General features: G+C 47.3%; 1 protein-coding gene across 1 annotated transcript in view; it reads right to left on the bottom strand.

The window, feature by feature from the left end:
• Positions 1 to 1,845: 1,845 nt before the first annotated feature.
• Positions 1,846 to 22,490, bottom strand: part of LOC141094796 (E3 ubiquitin-protein ligase RNF113A-like) — a 30,783-nt gene continuing 10,138 nt past the window's right edge. The window contains exons 5-10 of the mRNA XM_073580756.1: positions 21,546 to 21,655; positions 19,649 to 19,755; positions 12,773 to 12,862; positions 11,963 to 12,056; positions 2,521 to 2,627; positions 1,846 to 2,362 (exon numbers count right to left, since the gene is read on the bottom strand). Of these exons, the coding sequence (XP_073436857.1) occupies positions 2,292 to 2,362; positions 2,521 to 2,627; positions 11,963 to 12,056; positions 12,773 to 12,862; positions 19,649 to 19,755; positions 21,546 to 21,655 (579 nt within the window). The 3' untranslated portion in view covers positions 1,846 to 2,291. The remainder of the gene's footprint in view (positions 2,363 to 2,520; positions 2,628 to 11,962; positions 12,057 to 12,772; positions 12,863 to 19,648; positions 19,756 to 21,545; positions 21,656 to 22,490) is intronic.

The following is a 22,490-nucleotide window of genomic DNA, read 5'->3' as shown; positions in this document are numbered from 1 at the left end:
GGTGAGAGACTCAGTGATCTTTCGGGACTCTAGGGGGGCTTGGAAGGCCATAATATGCAAACTAGGCATGTCATGGAGGATATCTAAATATTTGACACCCTGGGGACACCCTGACTTTCGTCAGGGAAAAGATAACGCTCTGTTTAAAATCTGGAGGGAAAAAGGAGTCAGAACTATGGGGGACCTGATCCAGATTCGAAAAAACAGATGGATGGCGGCAGACGAGATTTTTACCGGGTGGGGAATTGACCCTTCCCATAGCTTGCAATATGCTCAGCTGTAACATCACTTGTTCTCCAAATTGCGAGACATACATAAAGAATGTTATTCTTCTGAACTCGACAATCTTCTTTCAAGGCACATATCTGACGTAAATATCTCAACCATTTACCGGACCATGGGGCGGACCTTATTACCATCGGAACCTCAAGAGTGGTTTAAGAGCTGGGAGACTAGACTGCAGGAATCGGGGGTAGGGGAATTGATTTTGTCTGGGTGGAATGAGTTGCGTAAGCATGTAAGTAATGAAAGATGGAGGGATACTCACTTCCGAATGATGCACAGAGTCATATTGGGCTTCAATCTACCGGTTACACTAACTCACAAGGAAAAGCGACAGGCTTGCCCAAAATGTGATACCTCCAGGATAGACATGTTCCACGGTATATGGTAATGTGATCTCGTACACACTCAATGGGAGGTAAAAAAAACTGGGTGGGCTGTTGTGAACACTTTTGACCTGATTTCTGAGTTTGGTCTCCCTCTGGTGGTTGCTATTGGTAATGGAGCTGGTCGGGTTGACAGAAGTCAATCACCTGAAGAGGATGGTCAGGTGTTACAGACTGGGAAGATTTAAGTCAGCAAGCTTCCCTTAGTTGTTGCTGGTGATTTGGTTTTCTTCTTGTGCATTTTGAAGGCCGCTTGCCCCCTGCTTGGTCCTGCATCGTTCAGATAAGTTATTTGTTTGCTGGAATCTTTTTTTATTTGATCCTTTCTCTGCTTTCTGCTTTGCTGTGTGGGTTCAGCATTGTTCCCTGCTGGGACCAGTGCTGGACCTCGTTCCATATGCCACAGCTTATGTCAGTCTGTTCAGTATTGCTAGTCCCCTCTTATATCAGTATCTTTTGTTTTGCTTCCAGTTCACACCAGAATTCTGATCTAGTGGGGGAGAGGTCGTATGGATTCAGTATTTTTGCATATCAGACGTGTTGGATTTTTCTTAGGGTTTTTTGTGTGATTACAGACAGTATCTTTCCTGTCCTGTTCTATCTAGACAGCTTGGGTCCCATCATTTGCTTACTCTATTTTCTGCCTGTGTTTATGCCTCATCTTGTCTCACCGGCAATATATGTTTGGGGGCTATCTATTCCTTTGAGGTTCTACTCTGGGGCAGTTTAGCTTTCACCTTTCTTGCTTTAGGCTTAGTTAACTCTTTGGCTGTGCCGAGGCTTCTAGGGCATCGTAGGTACATCCCACGGCTAATTCTAGTTGTGTTGTTAGTTTTAGGGGTCTGCAATCCGCTTAGTTACCAACCTTTCTGGTTGCCTAGCTTATTCCCCGGCTTTCCTCCTCAGTGACCTAATCATAACAGTGGGCGGTTTGATGAACATACACCCTCCACTAGACAAAATGCTACAGATTTTCCATAAGAGCACTGATTTAAGTTTCACCAAGTCAAACACTCAGCTATTGCATACAGTTGCAATCTTGTACAAAAGACTTATTTTAAGGCAATGGTTGGACGGGAACACACCGGGTCTCCGTCAGTTGATGGTGGAACTAAAGAGGGTAATGACTCTAGAGAAAATAGAAGGAGAGAGCGACAAAGATACTAAGGCGACAACATTTTTCTCAAAATGGAAAGATTTTATTTTACAACAACTCTCCAGGGATGATATTCATGACCTGGTTTCACCCTTCCAGCACACATCCTGGTACAACCTAGAGGGACCTGCAGGGCACGCTGGCAGGCTTGAGGTTAGGGGTAGATTCCCGTTCATGAACCAGGGGGCAGGAAAGTAGAGGGAGAACCACGTTGCAATGTGTTAGGTTCATTTATGATTCAGAAAGCAACACTTGAATAAATTAGAGGGAAGGGGTGGGAGTTACACTGTTGTGATATTTGGCAATTTCTATCAGTGGTTCTGTAATGTCCATATTAAGCGGGTATATGTGACACCACTTGAGATTTACCACTAATGTTTGACTTTTGTACTTTTATGTTTTTGAAAACTCAATAAAAAGGATTTATTTAAAAAAAAAAAAAAAAAAAGTGTTATAAAATCTTTCCGCTAGCCTTGTTCATCATGGGAATCACTGTCTTCCTGCTCAGCCTTGTGCTTCTCCATCTTTGCAATCAATTCTAAATCAAGCAAAGATATGGTTTATTAGTATAATACAAAAAGACAAGTCACTCAGAAACAAAGCAGGCGCCAACACAGAAAGGAAATAGCATAGTGCCTGTGTTGTCTCAGCCACTGAGTAACATGGCTCCAACCTATTCCATTGTTGTACACATACCTTTAGCTGGGTTGAACACTCCATATGTTTGTGTGTTGCAGACGTAGCAGCGCTTGGATTTCCGGTAATGCTGCAGGGCACAACCCTCACAAAAATAATGTTTACACCTGGAAAGGTAAAGAATCAGGATCAATAAATTGGCTGTGTACTAACGCCAGGGGAGATTGTGGTCCTGGACCGCTATAGGTCCCCCCAACCAATTAGTACTTATATACCCGTCTTTGGATAAGCATCACACTATAATATATATTTGTTCTCTTTCAGTAAATAAATGGTCCCTCTGCAAATTATTATAAAGTAACAAACCAAGCTGTACTCACTTCCCCTGGTCCATAAGTGAATCTCTCCTGGTGCTCCCAGTATCTGGCACTGTCTGCGGCGCTGACGTCACGTCAAAACAGCAGCAATCAGTGTGCTCTGCGGCTCAGAAGGGTGCTGTTACGTTTCTGTTGTTGAAATACCTGGGGCCAGGGGTTACTTCCATGTCCCTAATGCTTGGGGTGCCCTAGCTATCCCCGCTCCCTGGATTACTTCTGATGGTGAAGATGCTGGGGCCACATACCTTGATGAACTCCTGCATCAGTCCTATATACAGTATGTCCACCTCCCCTATCCAGGATGTGGGGAGGAATAGTGTATGTATATACCCAAACCAGACTAACAAGGGAGGATATACAGGGATAAAGGAAAACACCAAATATGCACTCACAGACAACAGAGAGAAACACTGGGGAGAAAAGGTAGGAGAGGATGAGGAATTTCACACAACCGAAACAGCAAGCAACAGTCACAGATCAACACTCCAAAATGTGTCTACCAACAACTGACTCCTCCGCTCCTCACCAGGCAGTACAAGACTTAACACTGGCAATCCAGATTGCCAGGGAGGAGTATATATAGAAGGGAGTGGCCAATACTGCACAGCTGAGATCATCCATAGGAGAAGGGAGTGGCCAATACTGCACAGCTGAGATCATCCAAGCTGAACAGTTTAACCACTGCACTGCTAACAGAAACATGCACCGTTTAATATGAAGGTGAAGTGCTTCTGATCAATGCAGGAGTATGTGAAATCAGATACGGCGGTCTACTGGCCCCTCTCGGTCACAGCAACCTGTGACAGGTGCGTTTCATCTTCCTTGTCTGAGTGTACTGATTGGCATTGACATCACTTCAACAGTCAGACACAATATCATTGGTGGAGACTCGGCAGTGGACCTGGGGATGAGTACAACTCTGCTTGTTCCTTTATAATAACCTACATCTGGGGATATTAATTTACTTAAAAGGAACAACCCCTTTAAAAGCAAACCCTTATGTCTATGGTGACCTTACAATAATGAAAGATATTAACCCCTCAACGTCCAATGATGGACAGAGTCCATCATTAGACACTGCCCTAGTTTAGTGCGGACACCGGCAATGAGTCCGCACCTTTTCCGGCACATGACAGCTCATCTGATCAGCTCTGACAGCAGCAGTTAACATGCACACGTAGGAAGTGTCATTACTTCCTCCCATTGGCGCCTGTGTTACATGACTGCTGGTCGCCGATGGTTTAGCATGACAACCGGGGTCAGCAAGAGACCCCTGTAGTTGTCATTGCGGGATCGCTTTTGAAGACTATTGAACCAAGTACAAAGTAAAGTTTTCAAAAATATTAAAAAAAATAAAATATATAAAAAGTTCAAATCACCCCTCTTTCGCCCCATTCAAAAAAAAATATGTAAAAAAAATCAAACCTACACATATTTGGCAACGCCACGTTCATAATCACCCGATCTTTCAATATATAAAAATAATTAATCCAGTCGGTAAACGGTGTAGCGAGAAAAACAAATTAAAATGCCAGAAATACTTTTTTTGGTCGCTGCAACATTGAAATAAAATGCAATAACGGGCGATCAAAAGATCCTATCTGCACCAAAATGGTATCAATAAAAATGACAGATCGGCGCACAAAAAATAAGCCATCACCCAGCCCCAGATCCAAAAAAATAGAGACACTACGGGTCTTGGAAAATGGCAACTTTTTTTTAATTTTTTTTTTAGAAACTTTGGAATTTTGTTTCACCACTTATAAAGAAAAAAAAAAACCTAGACATGTTTGGTGTCTATGAACTCGTAATGACCTGGAGAATCATAATGGCAGGTCAGTTTTAGCATTTAGTTAACCTATTAAAAAAAACAAACAAAAAACAACTGTGGGACTGCACTTTTTCTTTGCAATTTCACAGCACTTGAAATTTTTCCCCTTTTTCTAGTACACGTCATGGTAAAACCAATGGTGTCATTCAAAAGTACAACTCGGGGAGCAAAAAATGAAAATGCTAAACCAAGAATACCTCTGGTCGTTATAAGAGGTTAAAGCTATGTTCCCACAGAACACAAAAAATGCACATCAAAGGATGAAACTCTCACTTGCATCTGCAACATAAATTGACCGTTTCGGATCTCAAACCCGCAGTTCTTGTCACTTTACGCCGCAGCTATATTTTGAAGCATACACGACATTTCTTAAAATCTCATGCACTTTTGTGGGGCTGTAAAACGCATGTGATTTTCAGCAATCGAAAACTGCAAAAACAAGATTTTTGGGTTGCTTACCGTAAAATCTGTTTCTCGGAGTCTTCATTGGGGGACACAGAAACCATGGGTGTATGCTGCTGCCACTAGGAGGCTGACACTATGTATAGAAAAAGGTTAGCTCCTCCTCCGCCGTATACACCCCACCGACCGGCACTAATTTCTTCAGTTAGTGAGAAATCAGTAGAAGTAACAAAACAGAATGAAAACAAAACAGACAACTCAACTGTAATCAACAAACAACATAAGAACAGGAGTTGCGGAATATGGGAGGGTGCTGTGTCCCCCAATGAAGGCTCCGAGAAACAGATTTTACGGTAAGCAACCCAAAAATCCTGTTTTCTCTATCGCTTCATTGGGGGACACCGAAACGATGGGACATCCCAAAGCAGTCCCTGGGAGGGAAAAGCAAACTTCCATTAGGTCTGAGGACTCACCACCGCCACCTGCAGGATCCTTCTGCCCAGGCTGGCGTCTGCCGAAGCGTAGGTGTGGACCTTGTAAAATTTGGCAAACGTGTGGATCGAAGACCAGGTTGCGGCTTTGCAGAGCTGCTGTGCAGAAGCTCTGTGGTGCACCGCCCAGGAGGCACCCACTGCCCGGGTAGAGTGAGCTCTAATTCCAGGAGATGGGGGCAGTGCTCTAGAATCACTGCGTTGAGAAACACGTGATGGTGTCTCCGCAGTGTTGGATGTTGATCTCCATGAGTTCATTCATCCTCATTTTACACAGTCTTTTACTAGGCATTGCTCCTACCAGCCAGTTTCCTACTCCACACTGATGAGGGGCAATACCCCGAAACAGCTGTCTGTGGATGGATACCATGTTTTAGCATAGGTGGTTTCTTTCATTGGAGACTGTTCTTCCCGTGGTTGTTCCTTCCCGGGGAAAGACCTGGCTGGTCATTGCTTGCGTTGAGAAACATGTGATGGTGTCTCCGCGGCTTCTGTTTTGCATGTTTTGCATATTTCCCATAAGGGATGGGGGCAGTGCTCTAGAATCACTGCGTTGAGAAACACGTGATGGTGTCTCCGCAGTGTTGGATGTTGATCTCCATGAGTTCATTCATCCTCATTTTACACAGTCTTTTACTAGGCATTGCTCCTACCAGCCAGTTTCCTACTCCACATTGATGAGGGGCAATACCCCGAAACAGCTGTCTGTGGATGGATACCATGTTTTGGCATAGGTGGTTTCCTTCATTGGAGACTGTCCTTCCCGTGGTTGTTCCTTCCCGGGGAAAGACCTGGCTGGTCATTGCTTGCGTTGAGAAACATGTGATGGTGTCTCCGCGGCTTCTGTTTTGCATCTAATTCCAGGAGGGGGCACTTGATGCTTGACCCTGAAGGCCTCCAAAATTGCCGATCTGATCCAGCGAGCAATAGTAGCCTTAGAGGCCAGCTGACCTTTCCGCGCACCATCTGTAATGACGAAAAGAGAGTCTGTCTTCCGCAAAGGAGACGTCTTAGCCAGGTAAACCTTCATCGCCCTGACCAGGTCTAGCTTGTTCAAGGAGCGCTCCAGAGGGTGGATTGGACCCGGACAAAAGGACGGGAGAACAATGTCCTCATTTAGGTGGAAAGTGGACACCACTTTAGGAAGGTGGAGGCCGCAGGACCACCTTGTCCTGATGGAGCACCAAGAAAGGGGGGGGGCGACAAGACAGGGCTGCCAATTCCGACACACGCCGGATGGAGGTGATGGCCACCAGAAAGGCTACTTTCCAAGAGAGAAGGGACAGGGAGACTTCCCTGAGAGGTTCAAAGGGAGACTGTTGAAGAGCCTCCAGAACCAGATTGAGATCCCATGGATCCACGGGAGCGCGGTACGGAGGTGCGGTATGAGCCACTCCCTGAAGAAAGGTTTTGACCTGCGGACGGGAGGCCAATGTCTTCTGAAAAAGAATGGAAAGCGCTGAAACTTGACTCTTCAAAGAGCTGAGGGCAAGGACCGCATCTAGGCCTGCCTGGAGGAACGCCAGGATAGAAGGGAGAGAAAAGGACATAGGCGAAATGTCATTGTCCTCGAACCAAGTAAAGTAGGTCTTCCATGTACGATAATAAATTCTGGAAGACGATGGCTTTCTAGCCCGAATCATGGTGTGAATAACCCAATCTGAAAAACCTGACCGCTTCAGAACCGCGGTTTCAACAGCCATGCCGTTAAATTGAGCGGCAGAGAATTGGGGTGGCAGATTGGACCTTGAAACAGCAGATCTGCTCTGTCTGGAAGCTTCCAGGGGGCGTCCGCGAGAAGGTTAATGATGTCCGAGAACCAAGCTCTTCTGGGCCAATCCGGAGCGATGAGGATGACTGGTACCCCTTCCACCTTGACCTTCTTCAACAGCTTGGGGAGAAGAGGAAGGGGAGGGAACAGACAGGGGAGCTTGAACTGCGACCAGGGAATGGTCAGAGCATCGACGCCCACTGCGAGAGGATCTCGGGCCCTGGATACGAACTGTGGGACCTTCCTGTTCAGTCGAGACGCTAGCAGGTCCACGTCCGGAGTTCCCCAACAACGGCAAAGCTGATGAAAGACGTCCAGATGCAAGGACTACTCTCCCGCCGTGAGACCCAGTTGTCCACGCCGGGAATGTGCATTGCGGATATCGCTGGGACAGATACCTCTGCCCAGTGGAGAATTTTGGACACTTCCGCTAGAGCCGAGGAGCTCCGTGTCCCCCCTTGGTGGTTGACATATGCCACCGCTGTGGCATTGTCTGTCTGAATCCGGACCGGCAGACCCCTGAGAAGCCTTACCCAGTGAATGAGAGACAGATAAATCGCCCGTATCTCGAGGACGTTGATCGGTAGAGTTGTCTCTTGAGACGACTACCGACCCTGAACCGTCTGATTGCGAAACACAGCTCCCCTGCCGAGAAGGCTGGCGTCTGTTGTCACAATCTGCCAGTGAATCGGAAGGAATGACCGGCCCAGGGAAATGAGAGGTGACGTCAGCCACCAACTGAGGGACTGTTTGACCCGGGACGAGAGGCGAATTGGGTGATCCAGGGAGAGAAGGGACCTGTCCCACTGAGACAGAATGGCCTGTTGAAGCGGTCTCGTGTGAAACTGAGCAAAGGGGATCGCTTCGGTCGTCGCCACCATCTTTTCCAAGACCTTCATGGCTGACCGGAAAGATGGAAGCTTTGGGCTCTGTAGCGATCGAACATCTCGTCGCAGCGAGATCAACTTCTCTTCCGGGAGAAAGACCCTCGATTGACGGGTGTCGAACAATAAGCCTAGAAACACAAGGCGTTGAGTCGGAACGAGGCAGGACTTCTTTTTGTTTACGAGCCACCCGAAACTGGACAGGGCGTCGAGAACGATGGTAAGGCTTTGGAGAGTCTGGTGAAAAGACGGAGCCTTGATTAGAATGTCGTCGAGGTACGGGAAGAGTACGAGACCTCTGATCCTCAACAGGGCCATCAACGCCGCCATGATCTTTGTGAACACTCTGGACGCGGTGGCGAGACTGAATGGCAGAGCGACAACCTGGTAGTGGTCCTGATGAATAGCGAAGCGCAGGAATTTCTGATGCCTGCAGCCCTGGAAAGATGGGGACATGCAGATAGGCATCCTGAATGTCTATTGAGCACATGAATTCCTGCGCCTCCATGGAAGCGATTACTGAGCGAAGGGACTCCATTCTGAAATGTCGCAAGCGGACCCTCTTGTTCAGCAGTTTGATGTCCAGAATGGGCCGAACCGCGCCGCCTTTTTTCGGCACTACAAACAGGTTTGAGTAAAACCCTGTGAAACGCTCTGTTTCGGGAACGGCACAATCACGCCGGAACTGAGAAGGGAGTCGATGGATGCAAAGAAGCCCGGAACTAAAGTGGGATCTTTTGGAGGACGGGATTCGAAGAAGCGATCCAGGGGCCGAGAAACGAACTCTATCTTGTATCCTGAGGATACAACTTCCCTGACCCAAGCGTCTTCCACCGAGGCAAACCAGACGTCTCTGAAGAAGAGGTGTCGGCCACCCAGTTGGAAAGGTGCCTCAGGACTTTGTAGATAGTCATGCCGAGGTGGACCTTCCAGTCCTGGACCTGGAGGATCTGCCCTGGGAGGAGTGAGATCGCCAGGCTGGAGTGGGTCTAAAGGAGACCTTCTTCCTATCCTGGCGTGCTTGCGGCCTTTGTTGGTTGGAAAAAGGTTCCGCCGCCGCGACGCGGCGGAAAGACCTAAAGGGCCGAAACTGATGCCTTGGAGGAGGTCTACGAGGCTTGGACTGAGGGAGAAGAGTGCTTGTGCCCCCAGTGGCGTCCTTGATAATCTGGTCCAGCTGGGATCCGAAGAGACGCGCACCCTGGAAGGGCAGGTTGGTAAGAGACTTTTTTGAAGACAAATCCGCCTGCCAAGCCTTGAGCCAAATTGTACGCCAGATTGCAACCAAGTTGCTGGACGCTTGAGTTGCGCAAGAGGCGGCATCTAAGGAGGCGGAGACCAAATATTCCCCTGCATGGGAGATCTGGTTGGCTAGCTCGGCCAGTCGCTCTGGTTGTGCTCCATCAAGAATACCTTGGCGGAGATCTTCCGCCCAAGTAGCTATGGCCTTTGCTACCCAAGTGGAGGCAAAGGCTGGGCTGCTTCGAATGCTGACTTTGCTAAGGATTCTAGGATCCTGTCGTTAGAATCCTTCAAACCTGCCACACCTGAAATCGGAAGGACTGTGCTGTTAGATAGTCTGGACACAGGAGCGTCTACAGATGGAGAAGCCGACCAGTTGTCGGTGAGCTCTCGAAAGAATGGATACAGTACGCCGAGGCGCTTTCCTCTTTGAAAGCGCCTGGTCGGATTTTCCCTTTCCCTGGTGAGGAGCTTGGCAAACTCAGAATGAGGAGCGAAAACTCTGGAAGGTGTTTCTGCCCGTCTGAACGAAACCTCCTGATCTGAGGGTTTCGCAGGGGAGTCTGAGATCTCGAAAGTATGGTTAATTGCTGCAATGAGGTTCTGTACCGTAACCTTCATGTCCGCGGTATGGTCCGAATCCATCTCTAAAATCTCCTCGGATGGTGCGTCCGAGAACGCTTCGCCTGACTCGGGTGAGGAGGCGCGGGAAGGAGACTGCTGGGAAGGACTATGTGGTGAGATGGAGCGAGGGGAGGATTCCGGCCGGAGATCCTGCCTTGGTCTTTTGCGGCTCATGCTGGCTGGTTCAGATGGAACCTCTTGTGACCTGCTGGGTCCTGCAGAGGTGTTCAAGGGGCAACCTATCAAGAACGGCCACTAGGGACTGAGACACCCTAGTGAGATCCACCACTGATTGAGATAGGGAAGAAGCCCAGTCAGGAATGGGAGATTCGCTCTCACGTGGAGCAATAGGGGGCTCCTGGGTGGAGGGCTGAATGGGGTTGCTGCAGTCAATGCAGAGGGGAGTGGACTGACCTGAGGGAAGTTTGCGTTTGCAAAAAGAGCATGCAAAGAACTTGACTAAGGTACAATTGGAAACCGGAGGACGAGCACGATCAGGCTTAGATTTAGACATAGGGAAGTGACTGAAACAGTGCCGGAAGGTTGGGGGACAGAAGGCAGAGGAGGGTGTCAGTCTGCAGTTGCAGAGCTACTCACGGTCCGGTGTCCTGTGCATGCTTCCAGCGAGTGCTGCTGCACAGCTCGTCCGTATACAGTGGCCGCAGAAGAGGCAATGGAGTCCGGCTGACCGGCTGGGAAAAATGGCGGCCGCCTGAGGGGAGCCCGGAGGAAAAAGCGCGCGCTTCCTTGAGGCGACAGGGAGAAGGAGGGCGGGACTAACTGCAGCCAAGGATGTGACCGCCCGCTGCGGATAGGCAGGCTAGGGGGCTGAGCGCCGCCTCCGGAGCGCTGACGTGGAGGGAGAGGGCGGGCGTAGAACGGGCGGGAGAGAAGCCAGCCTAAGGGAAAAGGCAGGGGGCGTGACCGGGACGCCGGACAAGGCCCAAAATGAAGCCGGGGCCTGGATTAGATGCGGCGGCCGGCGGGGAGCGCGGAGGCGACGCTGCACAGCCGCGTGATCGCTCCGCTATGGATCTATGCCCGCCGCCTGGCTGCTGAGCTGAACCAGGATCTGTGCCCGCTGCCCGGCTGCTGGTGCTGGAATAAGATAAGTGCTGCCGGGGAGAGGGGAATGGGGGAGCCGTGATACCTGGGGAAATGCCAGTCAGGGCGCCCGCTCCACAAGGTACCCGAGCTTTCAGCGTGGCTGCCCAAATGATAAGGGCTAGGTGCAGCCGGGGAGTCATGGGAGGGAGGGCAGGGAGAGGAAGGGCTTGCACTCCAGGGTCCCATACTTACCCTCTACCTGATGCTCTTCTCATGATCCTGTCTTTTTCCATAGAAGGATGTCCGCGTCTCTTCCAGATCAACAGGCTCTGGTGGACGAGTGGGTGGGAGACAGGGGCGAGGACCAGCTGAATCGCCTGATACGCATCCGTTCTCGGGGCTCTTGGTCCTGCCGTTAAGAGCTATGAGGATACGGGGTGGCAGTACACGCCGTACTCATAGTCTCTTTTTGGGACTACAGATGTGACTATTCACTCTGTACACCTCCGGAACCTGAAAAGGAAACGACGCACACTGAGGTAGATATGGGTCTAATGAAAGACCCATGTCCACCTCCTACTGACACTAAGCTAAACTGAAGAAATTAGTTCCGGTCGGTGGGGTGTATACTGCGGAGGAGCTAACCTTTTTCTATGCATAGTGTCAGCCTCCTAGTGGCAGCAGCACACACCCATGGTTTCTGTGTCCCCCAATGAAGCGATAGAGAAAAATCCATTGTTATTGCATCGTGGGAACGAATGCTCAAGAATTCCGCTAATAATACTTTACTGGTTTCTTCCGATCTCTTCTAACAACCCTCTTGCTTCACTTACTTTGTAATGATTGGGTTCTTGAAGGTATCTCTGCAGATGAAACATTTAAAAGGCAAGTCTTCTTCATCGCTGCTCACCTCATAATTCTCCTCATCTGGAAGAACAATTTACAAAGTGATACAGTTGTGAAGCCATTATTATTACATAGTATTAGGATTTCTGCCCATACTTTACATTAGAAATAAATGCATGACACTTATGGCAGATGGAGCCAGGCAGGTTTTCCCTCACACAAGCTGATCATGTTTGTTTCCCCGTAAGTGGCACACGTTTTCTGGCTGCTTCTCATCCCCTTTATCCATAGAAATCTCATGGTTAAGTCTAAGGTAGTGACAAGTAAGTTACCATAGCCCAATCTAGCTATGTTAGGTCAATGGCTCAGAAAATTACAGAATATTGCATCCTCTATACAGCAGTACCGGAATAAGATCAGTTGGGGTGCTTCACATTGTGTTTAGTTACACGCTAGGTGTCCCCGTTGGGGCTTACGTCCAAACTTCTTGCAAATTGGGATTTGGGACTGTGTGCCAATGGCGCCATAGACTATAGTGGTACCGACAAAACGAACGTGCGCTCTGCCCTGCATTATTTTAGGGCGTATATGCTTAGTGGAGGCAGACACTGAAATGTAGACTATGCCAGAATCCAGTTTTGTGGGTCTGGGGTGGTAGGGGGTCTTTGTCTCTTTGGCAGGGAAGACTAAATCCCTCCTACATCATTGTTTTTACATAAAATGTTCTAAAACCTGCAAGTAGGATAATAATATTAATGTAGACAGACCATTAATGTGCAATGGGAGTTACTTCATACCGTTGGCGCCATAACGTCCCTCCTCCAGCTCTCGCTCTAGCTGCCAGCCATGTTTGTAGTCGGAGCGGTCGTGAAGAAATTTACAGCTATCTGAAATAAAATAAACAAAACATAAGATACCATAAAAGTAATAATAATCCGAGTCCTGACTAAATAACAAGCATAAAAGTAGACATCCATTACTAAGATGTAATACATCGATATAGCCTCTAGGTGGTGCTCAGTTATGAAAAAAGAAAGATAAGACACTGGACATGTTAGATTAAAACAGGATTTTTTGTTGCTTACTGTAAAATCTGTTTCTCTGAGCCTTCATTGGGGGACACAGAAACCATGGGTGTATGCTGCTGCCACTAGGAGGCTGACACTATGCAAATAAAAAAGTTAGCTCCTCCTCCGCAGTGTACACCCCACCGACAGGAAGTAGGATGCTCAGTTAGTGAGAAAGCAGTAGGAGAAGCAATCTGTAACGAGATAAAAACAGAAAACACAAATCCATACTGTAACAATATTATACAGTAAACGGTGCTGTTCAACTTGGGAGGGTGCTGTGTCCCCCAATGAAGGCTCAGAGAAACAGATTTTACGGTAAGCAACAAAAAATCCTGTTTTCTCTATCGCCTTATTGGGGGACACAGAAACCATGGGACGTCCCAAAGCAGTCCTCAAGGGGAGGGAACAGCAAATAACCCCATCAGGACGAGGGAGTCACCCTCGTCACCTGCAAGGTCACCTGCGAGGTCTTCTTTACCCCGACCGGAACTTGCCGAAGCTAGGCATGGGTTGTGAGAAACCTTATGGACCTGTGGAGGACCAATGACCGTACTGCAGAGGAGCCAGACGAAGGCCCAAAAAGTACCGCCAGGAGGACACGCACTGCCCGGGCAGTGTGCGTCGTACTGAAAAGAACGCAGTCCCTCCTGGGCCGGCAACCCTACTAATGTCGACCAGAATCCGCGAGCAGACGCTGACCTGAAGGCCAGAGGACCTCTATACCTCAAGCCCGAGCTTGATAAGTACCGTTGCTGTGGCCAGGTAGCCTGATGAGAGCACGCCACGAAGGGAAAATTCGAGGCGGATGAAAGAGAGAGAATTTAGAGAGATGTAGAGTGGACCCTTGACCTACAGGAAGTGTACCACAGCTGCTATAGAGTCTGAGGCGCCCTAGGAGTGGTGGAGAGCCTGAAAGGGAAGGCTACCAACTGAAAAGGAAAATGAACCCATACGTTGCAAAAGCAGATATCTCCAAAGCCCTGAAGAAATCAGGACCTGGATAAGAGCTTCATGGAAAAATCATGCGATTCGCAGGAGGCAAATGCTGAACGAAGAAAAATTTCCACCTGAGAAAAAGGATGGTCTCCATCCTAGATCCCGGAAAGGCACGCTGAGGAAAAAGCACTGAAGTACGACGAGGTTCAGCCTGAGGAAGGAAAGCGCTTGTCCTTCCGGTGACCTCCCCAATAATTAAGCGATTGGAGCTACCCGGAAGAAACGGGAAGCTGGTGAGGGACTTGTTTGGAGATAATTTCGCTCGTGAGATCGAAAGCCAAATGAACCCCTAGAAGGGAACGATGAGGCGAAAACCCATGTTTCCATGCAAGTGGAATTTTTTGGACAGTGAGGACGATCAAATCTTCTGACTGGTCCCCAGCAAGAATGCTCTGATGAGCAAGCTAGGCCACGTGTCTATAGAACTTTGCAACACGAGTGGAGACTAAGACAGGACACTATAAAGCGGCGGATGGTTTCAAGGTTGACCTTGCCAACTACTGTGTGAATTTGCCGTGGAATCTCTGAGGGATGCACTTCTGGGACAGGAAGGACCGTAGTAGTGGGAGACTTGGAACCGTAGGGTTCGTAGTCGCAGAAGTAGAGATATACTAAGGCGCCATCTTGCTTGGAAACGGCTGAAGGCCGTTCTGTGAGAAAATGACGAGGCCTGAGAACAGGCCACTGAGAACCTGCGAAAGAGCCAAACACTGAAAACGTACTGAATAGAACCAGGGGATAATCTGGATCTCATCGCCGCGATGTAGGCTCAGGATGGCTATAAAGAGACAACTGATTGCTCCACTAAGGAGGTAGAACGGAGACTACTGGATGACTGAGATGCAAAGGGAGATAAATCCAGCACCCCGGGATGAGTGTGGATATGGACAAAAATAGTGTAGTTGGACTTAGAAAAGTGATTAGTCGAGTAAGGAAAGTTCAAGCAAAACATGGAGTATGATAACTGTAAGAAAAGTTGGCTCTAGGTAGATCAAATAGACACCAGAAGACAACTAGGCTGACGAAAGGCAGGTCAATTTGTATGACGATGTAAACGACCGAAACCATCCTGGACCCTCTGGAGCAGGGAGGGGATTACGGTGTGTAGACCTGCTAGCCTAAGTCTAAGACAAAACGCGCCTGAGGATAACAGTGAAAAGATACAATACTAGCCGAAGGAAGAAACGCGTTATCACCAGACTCATTCTTGGATCCAGGACTGGAACAGCTTTTTACCCCGGTCGATGCTTGCGCAGAGTTAGATCCCACTCCTGTGAGGTGGGATACTTTTTCCCGGTCACGGTCAGAAGACCCATGTCTGAGCTGCTGAAGGCTTTACTCGGCGTCTGTAAGAAAGAATAGGTAAGTTTCGACAGATAAGGAGCGTATGGTAGTTTTGTTGCTCGAAGTCCCCTAAAGCAGGCTAGAACTTATAAACTACTATTTGCCAAACATTAAAGATAGGCGGACTACACCGGCAGTAAAGATAGCTTCTGGCAAAAACTCCTGTGGTGCAACTCACACTTAGGGTACAGAACATGCCGCAGTAAAACCGCGACCATCAGTACCTGACCCGAGAAAGTCTGACCCACCTGAAGGTGGAGTATCCAGATATGTTGCTACCAAGATCCGCACTGTGGGACAGAGATCCGTTCTGTTTGGACATGGTAGTGGTTACGTTCAACTGTTAAACCACAGATGTTATTGACAATGAACTATGTAGCCGAGAGGTGTCTTTGACTCACCTGAAAGCGACTTGTAACCGCGGCTGTAGCCTGCTATGAGCAATAAATGCCGGCACCTCACCTCAAGTGGCTTTTAGATGGGAGCTTAGGTAAAGGCTGCAAAAGACCGTGAGGAACGTGAGAGAGGACGCTTCTGACTCACCAGAAAACGGGACAGTATAGCCGGATCGGTATAGTTGATGGCCTCGGGTACGTTTGAGTTACCAGAGAGACGGCGTGTATTGACTAAACATGTCTGATAGAGGACTATTCAAGTGCTCAATAAGGGATAGAGTACTGCTGCAATAGAACACGAAGAACCTGAAGGCGAGAGTGTCTGACTCACCTGAATACGGTACAGAACACCAGTACCACTGAAGCAGTCAACCCCAGACGCGTCTCCACAGTAATACAACCGTTTGAACTACTGTACCTGGTAGGTGATGCCGCCGCGGGATCTCGGCTCCTGCTTACTCACGCCCGCCGCGTCTGAAGCCTGGATAGCGGATATAGCCTAGCTGCCGGGGCAGTCTAGGCCTAGATACCTGACGACATTAGGCAGAATAACGGCTTATGTGTTGCGGTCTAGGCCGGAATACCTGATGGCATTAGGCCGAATAACTGCTTCTGGCTGCGGTCTAGGTCTGAAAACCTGGCAGCATTAGGCAGAATAACGGCTTCTGTGATGCGGTCTAGGTCTGGGTACCTGACGGCATTAGGCAGAATAACGGCTTCTGTGATGCGGTCTAGGTCTGGGTACCTGACGGCATTAGGCAGAATAACGGCTTCTGTGATGCGGTCTAGGTCTGGGTACCTGACGGCATTAGGCAGAATAACGGCTTCTGTGATTCAGTCTAGGTCTGGGTACCTGACGGCATTAGGCAGAATAATGGCTTCTGTATTGCGGTATAGGACTGGGTACCTGAAGACATTAGGCAGAGTAACGGCTTCTGTGTTGCGGTCTAGGTCTGGATACCTGACGACATTAGGCAGAATAATGGCTTCACGCGTAGTAAGCCGTGCCACGAAGTCTGTAGTAAAGTAGATTCTGACCAGTCAATTCTTATGACTGTAGAACAGTAGGCCTGGGATCAGAAAGAGACTAAACACTACTCTCTGTTGTGCGCCACGGTTCCAACTTCTGGAACAGCGAGTTGTGGTCAGCTTCTCTATCCACTGAGCCACAGCAGACAATTGCCGGATAACACGGACTTCTATTCAGCTAGAAGTCCGGCCCAAATACTGGAGACGTGAAGAGAAAGAAGCAGCACCCTGTTCTGCTTATAGCAGTATGAATCCAGCGTCCGAAGGGGGCTGCAGAAAATTGAAGGGAGAGTGCCTGTGAGCCGTAGATATGGAGTTGCTATGACAGGACCCCAACGTCTTTATGTGAAGCAATGGCTGAGACTTGCTCTGCTGAAAATCAGGGCACCAATCCGTAATGGCCGAAAAACACAACAACCGTGTGACAAAATCAGATCTCCGACATACTGATGCACTAGAAACTGCGCGGCAGAAGATTACAATTATGCCAGTAATTTGAGTACTATTACGTCAGTGACTGTACAGCTCTAGAGTACAGTTACTTCAGAGACCGTACGGCTCCAGAAAAACCTTCAAGTTAGTGACTGTACGGCTCCAGAGACTGTACGACCGGGTCAACTGGGGGCTCCTGGACGGTGGGAGAGGACCACAGTGGAGGAATAGGAGGAGAACGAAGTGGCCTAGAGTTAGACATGAGAACAATCCCACTAAGCGCTGCCAGAAGGTTAGGGGACAGGAGAGCAGAGGAGGGGGGGGGGATCAGTCTGCAGTGCAGCTACTTACAGCAGATGTCCTGTATGAGACTTCATGGCTGTAGAGAGAGACAGGCAGGTCCCATAGCTGGATGCGGCTCCACTGTACCACAGCCGGAAAATGGCGTCTGCCAGAATACGCAGGGCAGAACGTGCGCGCTGTGAGGGCGGCCAGAGACCGGGAAGCCCACTCTCAGCTAAACGCGGGGCCCGGAGGAGCAATATGGCGGCGGCTCCCGTCCACAGTCTGAGGATAGCGGGCGGAGCCTGACGCCACACAGGAAGAGGCGAGAGGAGAAACGGGCGGGAAAAGGCCCGCCCGAAGCCGAGAGGAAGGGGGGGCGGAGTCAGCGCTTCCACTAGGCCCAAAATGAAGCCGGGACCTAGATTACAGCCGGCGGCCGCCGGAGCGGGAGACCGCGGAGGACATACAATAGTGCCAAACGGGTCCCCACAGTGGCGCCAGGGTGCTAAAAGTGGCGGAAACAAAGTGCCATGACGCCGCTTAGACAGGCTGTACGGGGCACAAAGAACAGGAAGCCTCTGTGTGCCTAAACCCCCTCTCTTCCCCAAAGGATCTGCAAGGCAGTGCTGAGGCCCCTGAAACCAGTCGGAAGGGTATGAACTGCGCCAGCCGCCCAAACTACTATCTCTTTGAATAAAGGGTTGTTTTTTTTTTTTTTTTTTTTTCTTCTTCTTTCTTTCTCCTTCTTATCCCGTTTTCTTCACCTCTTCAGTGACTGGGGAGAAAAGAGGGAAAGTACCTCCTCAATCACGAAAATCGGACATCCAGAATCCATGTTGCGGGACGTCCGTGTCTCCTCGACCGACAGGCTCTGGTGGGCGAGTGGGTGGGAGACGTAGGCAGGACCAGGTATTCTTTCTCTTGTGGGATCACCTAAACACGAGCCTGTGTTAGGGATTTTGGGGTCCTGCCGTCCAGACATATGAGGATACGGGGTGGCAGTACACGCCGTACTCATAGTCTCTGTGTGGGAGTACAGTAGTGACTGTTCACACTGTATCCCTCCGGGAACCTGAAAGAAAACGACGCACATTGAGGTAGATAAGGGTCTAGTAAAAGACCCGTGTCCACCTCCTACTGACACTAAGCTAAACTGAGCATCCTACTTCCTGTCGGTGGGGTGTACACTGCGGAGGAGGAGCTAACTTTTTTATTTGCATAGTGTCAGCCTCCTAGTGGCAGCAGCATACACCCATGGTTTCTGTGTCCCCCAATAAGGCGATAGAGAAAAATCATTGTGACTTGTGACTTACAGTGATAAAAAGAAAAGGATTATCAGAGAGTAAAAATGTGATCATAAAATCTAATGTTGCTAATCGGGAATTTCTTAATTCACTGCCTGCTCAATCTTCTATGATCACTGTATTTTTCAGACTATAGGATGTACCTTACTATAAAGGTTCATTCACACGACCATTCGGTACGCGTGCTATTTGTGGGCAAAAAAAGAAAAAAAACAAAACCTCAGGCCAATGTTATTCATTGGAGCAGTGCAGATGAGTGATTTTTTTTTCATTGACCAAATCTGAAAAAAAAAAATAAAATTGCAGCATACAGTAGTTTTGTCCATAAATCAGATGAGACTCACCCACTAGAGTCTATGGGTGTGCAAAAAAAGAAAATCGGACTCCATAATATAGCATCTGATTTTTACGGATACATTACAGTTCTGTAACAACGGAAACTGTAAATGATTAATAGATGACAAGTGAAAAAAAAAAAAAGAATCATCCAACTTTTCTGGATGAAACGGAATGATTTTTTTTACACACTCGTATGAACCTAGAGGCCCCCCAGGGTTAGATTACAGACAGATTAGCACAAAGGTAGCCACTAGAGTAAGCGAATGGCACTTCAAGTCCAACATAACCACAAATTAGATTACAGACAGGAAGAAAAAAAATATTTCCTGCAAATTAAAATTTTCCTAGCAGTATAAAGAACTGAAGGGGTCAATGTCACAGATTTTGAAGAACTAGGGTAAAATAGGAAAGTAATCAATGATTGGATATCGCTTACGGTTCGCACATTATGTACATACAGGACGTCGGCCTGCGCTCACCTCCAAAGCCACAAAATCCGGTTTCCTTGTAGTCCTTACAAATATCGGGTTGGTAGTCCCATCGCACTGTGGCTCTTAGATGCTCTGGGGCCCTGATAGGACCTTTCCTGCCACAAAACACAAGGTATGTAGAATGTTGCAATCAGCGCTTACAAGCACTTTTCAGTAAAGCCTTGTAAGCGCTGTACACGGTGGACCGGTGGACACTAAACTAAACAAAGCTAAAAAAAAAAAACTAAGAATTCTTAAGAATGGAGAATATTTTTAATAAGATTAAAATTGAAAAGTTTCTTTACAATTTTAACCATTACTGATTTTGAGAAAACCCCTTTAACCCTTTCACAACATGCGTTGTATACAAGTCAGAAGCGGGTGGATGGAGCGGGCTCATGTACCCCATACCCGGCAGGCGATGGACCGCGATTGTTAGCTTGTTAAATGCCACTGTCAATCTCTAATAGCGGCAATTAACTCGCACCGATGACGTGATCGAGGATGTGGGTTCTCATGTCAGCTGATGACCCCTGTGACTGCCAATATGGAACTCCTTGGAATCCCTGCCAGTGGCAAAACTTCAAAAGGACACTTTGATTTCTGCTACGTGCAGCGATGCTGAGGAATAGCTGCATACAGCACAAGCGATCGAACAATCGCGTATTCAAGCGCTAACAAATTAGAAAAATGGAAAAAAAAAAAAAAAAAAGGTTCAAATCACCCCCCCTTTCCTCCCAGTGAAAATAAAGAAACATGAAAATACACATATTTGGTATCGCCGCGTTCAGAAAAGTCCGATTAAAATATAAAACCATTAACCCAGTCGGTAAGCACCGTGACAGCAAAAAAATTCAAGAACGCCAAAATTACATTTTTTTGGTGGCTACAATTCCAGAAAAAAATGCTGTGACAAGCGATCAAAAAGTAACATCTATCTGAAAATGGTACTAATAAAAACATCATCTCGCCCCGCAAAAACAAAAAATAATCGTATGAAAAATAAAACTGTCACGGGTCTAGGAAAATGTGACACATCCCCCAGATTTTTTTGTTTGTTTGTTTTTTTTGCAGATTTTTTTACACCACTAAAATAATAGAAAAAACTGGACATGTTTGGTATCGCCGCAATCGTATTGTTGAGGAGAATCATATTGCATGGTCATCCTTACAACAAAATGTACACTGTAAAAAGAATTCTCAAAAAAAAGGGTTAGAATTGTGGTGTTTTTCCCACAATTTCGCTGCACTTGGATTTTTTTTCCCGGTTTCGAGTACACTATGTGCTCAAATGAATAGAGCATCATCGAAAAGTACAACTTGTCCTGCAAAAAAGCAAAAAAAACAAGCCCTCATATGCCTATGTGGACAGAAAAATAAAAAAAAGACTTATGGCTCTGGGAAGAAAAGAGTAACCCTATCTGCAGCCTGAATGAGAAATTGTAAATTAATGAATTTATGATTACAGACTCTTTCGATCACAATAACACTTTCAGTGAGTAGGAAGAGCTGTATGCTACCACTCCTAACAGGCCATCAATCAGATTGTAGGGATGTTGACTCTTGACATCCCCACCAGCTCTTGGCACCCCCACCAGCCAGCTGATTGAAAGGTGCCGTAATGCACGTCCGAGAGCTCTGGTCTCTTCACTGTACACATTGCTCCGTATACCGGCACTTTGCCTTTATAGTAGTATCTGTGCTTGATTTTACAGCACTGTCCCACTGACGTGAAGTAGACAATATAGTAACAATATAGAAGGCACAAACACAGCGGCCGGTCAAACAGCTGATCGTTATGGAAAGCCAACAGTTTGACCTCAATGGATCCAATTATTATGGCCTATTTTAAGCATAACCTAAAAACCCCTTTGAACAAAGTTAAAAATATCATGAACATCAATACCTGACCATGCCGGAAGATGCATTCCCCAAGGATGTGTCTTTAGGCTTAATGAATTTCTGGTAATTGTGCAGACCACGATAGATCTTATCATCTTGCTTACCCTTCAGTTCCTAAGTGAAGAACAAGAAATATAAAAATGTCATTGTTCCTCTGGTACGTGGTGATCAAACTGCCAAAATGTAGACTGGATATATAAATTTTAATAAGCAAATGTTTTCACATAATATAGGGTAACAATAAGGCTAACTGGAGACGTTCTGCACCTCCAGAATATATTCATATCCTGAAGTCTGGGAGGAAAGTAGAGATGCAGCAATGTCAAATCCAAGAAAGCCAGAATAGCTTGCTGGTTTAGTTTGTGATCCCCCACACCTACATTTTTTCTCTATCTATAGCAAATCTGTCATTTTAACAAAATCCAAAGGAAGGCTACGTTCACACAATGCGTTTTTGCTGAGTTGTTTTGCTGCATCTTTTAATGCCAATTAAAAGCTGCGTTTTGCAGTAACAGCATAAGCTATGAGATATCAGAGATGAGATTTTTTTTTGTTTGTTTCCTGACTGAATTGGAAAACTGCTTTTTGAAATCTGCAGCATGTCCCTTCTTTCAGTGTTTTTTTTTTCACCCATAGAAAGCAATGAGTAAGTTAATAAAAAAAAATTGTCATCAGTTTTTGCAGCGTTTTTAGTGAAAAAAATGATGTACAGCAGAATGTGGAATCCATTTTATTTTTGTGATTTTCCACATGAGAACGGCAGTTAGGATTAGTACAGTTTAACTAAACTAACTAGTGAGATGTGTAAACTAAGCCTGACCATTTCAATGCCCGACCAATGTGTAAAAGTAATTGGCTGACCAGGTGAGAAAATGAACAACGCCCGACCGACTAACTGCACTGCCAATGTCTTAGGGTGCTTTCACACAGTTTTTTTGGTAGTCTATTT

Source organism: Dendrobates tinctorius, unplaced genomic scaffold (assembly GCF_039654945.1).
Source record: "Dendrobates tinctorius isolate UK_male_01 unplaced genomic scaffold, ASM3965494v1 ptg000065l, whole genome shotgun sequence".
Taxonomy (NCBI): Eukaryota; Metazoa; Chordata; class Amphibia; order Anura; family Dendrobatidae; genus Dendrobates; species Dendrobates tinctorius.
This window is presented reverse-complemented; position numbering and strand designations above follow the sequence as displayed.